This window comes from Lactuca virosa, chromosome 4 (assembly GCF_052849685.1).
Source record: "Lactuca virosa cultivar CGN04683 chromosome 4, Lactuca_virosa_CGN04683_v6, whole genome shotgun sequence".
In the NCBI taxonomy this organism is placed as follows: Eukaryota; Viridiplantae; Streptophyta; class Magnoliopsida; order Asterales; family Asteraceae; genus Lactuca; species Lactuca virosa.
This window is the reverse complement of record NC_136429.1, coordinates 204,805,057-204,809,755: the sequence shown is the minus strand read 5'-3', so window position 1 is coordinate 204,809,755 and position 4,699 is coordinate 204,805,057. Positions and strand designations below refer to the sequence as shown.

The window sequence follows — 4,699 nt, the reverse complement described above, 5'->3', positions numbered from 1 at the left end:
AAAAAAACGGTCAAAAAGTTTTGGCGAATCAGATTCGGCGTAACCATCTGTGATACCCATCAATCCGCGTCACACTCACCATGGGGGGGGGGTGTTCACGCATAAATACCCCCCTCCACGTCACCTATTACGCGTCAAAAACTATGTCATACCTCATGGCCTTACTAAAGATTTACCGTGGTTGAACTTGTAGCGACGATATTCTTACGTTCCTTCTTCTTATTAGAACTAATTTGATGGAAAAATAGGTTTATCATCATCCAATAAGTTAACTTCATCATTATCTTCTTTCCCTTAGATATATTTTTCATCTTGAACATCAGTCGGATTACTATCATTTTGAAATTCAGGGGGAGCAGTGGCGGAGGTTATATAGGGCACAACCCCCCTATTTTTTTTTTATAATTAGTCCTTATACATTAAAAAAAGTTACATATTATGCCTAAAACTATAAAATTTGACTTTGGCCCCTCTGTTATTCAATTTTTATACATATTCTATTTTCGGCCCCCAAATCAAAACTTCAAGCTCCGCCACTGAGGGGGAGCACTAGTCTTATCTCTACCAACAACAAAATCTCTAAATAAAGGCTCATAATATTTCCGATATATATCCAAATTTATGTCCCTAAATTTGGTTATTTGTCTCACTATGTGTTAATTACCTCTTATTAGCACATGCCACTTTCAAACTATAAAGAGTAATAAAAGAAATGGATAGATAAAAAAAATAACAAATATTACCTTTACTTTTTGTCCCACCATTTTTCTGGTGCATCGATTGTCTTTCTCACGAGATTTCATCTAATGCGAGATTTAGTCCTCATAAAACGATCATACATTTTCCAATCTTTCTTCATAGTGTCCCATTTATTTTTAAGTTGCCTTTTGTCAAATTTTTCCTGATTTTTCCTTAATGTTGTTCTTCACATTTGACCATCCATCCTTTATTGAAGTGACTATATATATATGAGGTCTATTCCTATTTTTAGCTCATCCATATTAATAAACTCCTTAAAAGTTTTATTATACCAAAGACTTTTTGCCTTATTATTTTCAAATGTATCAGTAGCATTGTAGCAACAAGGTTAGCATTATTCGCTTCCATTATCATGTACTTAAAATAGTGCAGACTCTTATCTAATTGACTATTCTTAATGAACCGTAAAAATAGAGATGGCAAAGAAATCAAAATAATTGATATTGTTGAGATCTTGTTTCATCAAAAATATGCAAAGATTCTATGTTTCTTTTTTTATTTATCAACTCAAAGTTCTCTATAATTAAAAGGATTAATAGCAAAAGTACATGACAGTAAGTGGAGTCAGCAGTCACGTTTGTGTCATCATGCATGGCTTTAAAAAAACCAAAAGCCTCACCTCGTTAATAATTTTTTTGTTTGTTATATTTTCTTTAAACTAGTTCTACATATTAACAATTGTTTTTTGTACGTAAGTGTTGTTTTGTATTTTACACGTGGGCTCGTTTAACCCAAGGTGACCAAAACTTGTTAAAATTAAAAATAGTATATATTTTCACATAGGGTTCCATCTTTCATCATGGTTCATTGTAAGTTATCGAGAGGATTGCATCTATATTACATGAGAAAATCAATATAATTTAAGTACTAACAACAATGAATCAATAAGTTAACCAATAACCAAGAATCAATATATTATAACTAAATTAAGGTTCATATTTTTACATTATAGTAGCTGCTTGATGATGCAAAAGACAGCAGTTTGACTATATACAAAATAAACAAAGTAATAAACTAATCATTATAAAGTATTACATTTTAAGTCATAAATAACCAATTTAAATTCAAAACATCTAAATATCCAATAAACCAAATTTCTTTTAATGATATAAAATTACAAAGGAATAATCTGTCGACCAGTGAAGTTAGTTGGTATAATCTTTGAATAATCCTCCTCCTTATTTGCGTGGGCCACCACCAATTTTAAATTTGAACGAGTCCAACCAAAGACTGAGTCGACTCGAGCCTAACCAGTCTTTTCTCAAAAAAACAATTAACACGTGCTCATATAAAACACGAGAAACGGTGGCGATTTATAAAAGGATAAGTTGACCCCACCACAAGTCACAACAGTTATATGGCCAAGGCACATGAACAGCTTTTAATATAAATTTGCAAATCCCTCCTTCTTCCTTCTTCAATCTTCATCATCAATCACCATTACTCCTCCACGGACCTATTTTGATTAGACATGTCGACGGCGAAACGTTACTTTTCCGGCAACGGCAACGGCAAAGCGCCTGTGGAGAAATCGAAGTTTGTGCAGACTTGCAACCGGTTGAGTCTGTTTCTGAAAGAAAACGGCAATCAGTTCCGAGATCTTAGTTTCGGAATCAATGCAAAGTTCGATGCTTCAGGTATGTTTGTTTGTAATTGTTTCGATTTGGGGGTGGATCCTTTGATTGAATTGATTAGATCTCTGAAATTGCTGGAGACTAATCTGATGTGTCAATTTGGTATTTCAGAAACTACGACTGTTGATTTGTTGAGCAACATGAAATATCCCGGTGAGAAGGCCTTGAACTTGAATGTGGAGAAATCGGAGAAGATGTTGCCTCAGTTTGTGATCTTAGATTCCTCATGTGATGTAGAAGATTCAAAAAACAAAGCTACAGAGCCTAAAGCCTCACAGATGACGATTTTCTATGGAGGAAATATATTGGTTTTAGATGATGTTCCGGAAGATAAAGCGAGAGATCTAATGCTAATGGCGCAGAAGGGTTCTCCTAAAATCGAGAACCGAATTGAATTGGCTTCCATTTCAAAACCTTCTTCTGATGATCATGTTTTCCGATCACCACCACCACCGATTCATGCAGAGCTGCAAACCAAAGGTTCGGATTTGCCAATTGCAAGACGAGCATCGCTGCACAAGTTCTTGGCGAAGAGGAAAGACAGAGCCACCGTGCGAGCGCCGTATCAATCTCCGGGGGGGTCATTTTCCGGTAACGACCATCGTTTTGATCTCAATTTCTAACTTGGAAGTTGGAAGCCATAACCACCGGCTTTTTCGAATGCCTTGAAGCTAATGTGAAACAGAGTTTGACTACACTACCATATTGAATGTTGTGATTGGATCAGAATGTGACACGTTGATCTATTAGAGGGATTTTAATGTATAGATATTTTAGATTAGATTCGTTTGGGTTTTAAGATTTTTCTATTTTTTATGATTTAGTATTTTTAGCTCGTGTGTTTTCTTACAATCAAAGGATCAATCATCAAATTATCTAATTGTTTGAAGTGGGTTTATTATTTATATTTTATACATGAATTTTAGTTATGTTTCTTAGTTTACATATTTAATTACGCTTTGAAACAATATATGTTACAAAAAGGAACAACAACATATTCGTGAATCCCATTAGAATGAGCAGTCGTCCCTCCATAAAGATAAAACTACTGTGTCTCAAGATGACCTCACTTAGTCTCAAGATGACCTCAGACATTAAACAACTATTAACCAACAAAGAAGGTAAACACAAATAGTAGATTAAAGTGAGTTGTTTGAGGGAATCAAGAACAAATCAAAACAAAAACCACTAAAATATATCAAAACAATGTATGTTAGACTAGTTTAATATATATATATATATATATATATATATATATATATATATATATATATATATATATATATATATATATATATATATATATAAGTTTATTTATTTTTTTAGTTGTAAAATATGAAGAGGGGACAAAGGAATATTGATAAGAAATTATAAAAGTGTGAAAGGTGAATAAGATTTTTATTCGTTATCTTTGATATTATGTTATATGACAAAAGACAATGACAATTTGTGATTTTAAGTAACAGAATGAAAAAAATATCTTAAGACAATATTATTGTCATAGTGAAGAAGTAGTTATGCACTTTTAATTTTATTAAGGGCTACTTTTGTTTTATGAAGCGTTAAATTGAGGGATAATAGTTTGTTATTCGGTTATTTTAACTGTACTCGTTAATTTAATTTAATATATAAGATGAAGTTCAATAAAAAACCATAATTAACAAGAAACCAATAAACTAGTCGTGAACGTCGGAAATCATAATAATCAACGGCCAAGGAAATAGATATATATTGGACGCACACACACCAGATTATACCAAAAAATTCACATCCTTACCAAAAAACTCATCTCTTTTTTTCGTTTAAATTTTTTTTAGACCACATTTTCTATCGAAAAAAAAACCGAATATACCGTTGTTCACGGTTTTTCGTCCTCTTTCCATAGAGATCCATGTTGATATATAAAAAGCGAACTTTTTTTTTTCGAAAAAACTCACTTCATTTTGTTATTTTTTTTCAATATTTAAGTTTATTTTTATCCAGAAAAACTAATTATACCAAAAATATTAATTTTTTATACTCTATTAATAAAATTGAACATCGATTAAAAAAAACTCGATCAGTTCAAATTCATACTGTGAATCCGAACTGTAAATATTTCAATTTATAACATTCACAATGTAAATTTGACATACTATTTCAACTCTTTGATCATTTGCAAATTAACTTAGTGAAATTTACACATGAATCGAAATATATTTCATGTATTTTATAATATTTTAACGTTTTCAATACCTCATAAATTAGTTTTGTAAAATCAACAAATGGATTTATTCATATTGTGGATCTAACTTACTATTATTCAC

At 31.6% G+C, this 4,699-nt stretch overlaps 1 protein-coding gene across 1 annotated transcript; it reads left to right on the top strand.

Annotated features, from left to right (window-relative positions):
• The first annotated feature begins 2,144 nt into the window (after positions 1-2,144).
• Positions 2,145-3,155, top strand: LOC145107938 (jasmonate ZIM domain-containing protein 1-like). The gene is made up of 2 exons (XM_079044900.1): positions 2,145-2,396; positions 2,505-3,155. Exons 1-2 carry the CDS (start codon positions 2,231-2,233, stop codon positions 3,014-3,016), a joined length of 678 nt encoding a protein of 225 aa, XP_078901026.1. The 5' UTR covers positions 2,145-2,230; the 3' UTR covers positions 3,017-3,155.
• The last annotated feature ends 1,544 nt before the right edge of the window (positions 3,156-4,699 follow it).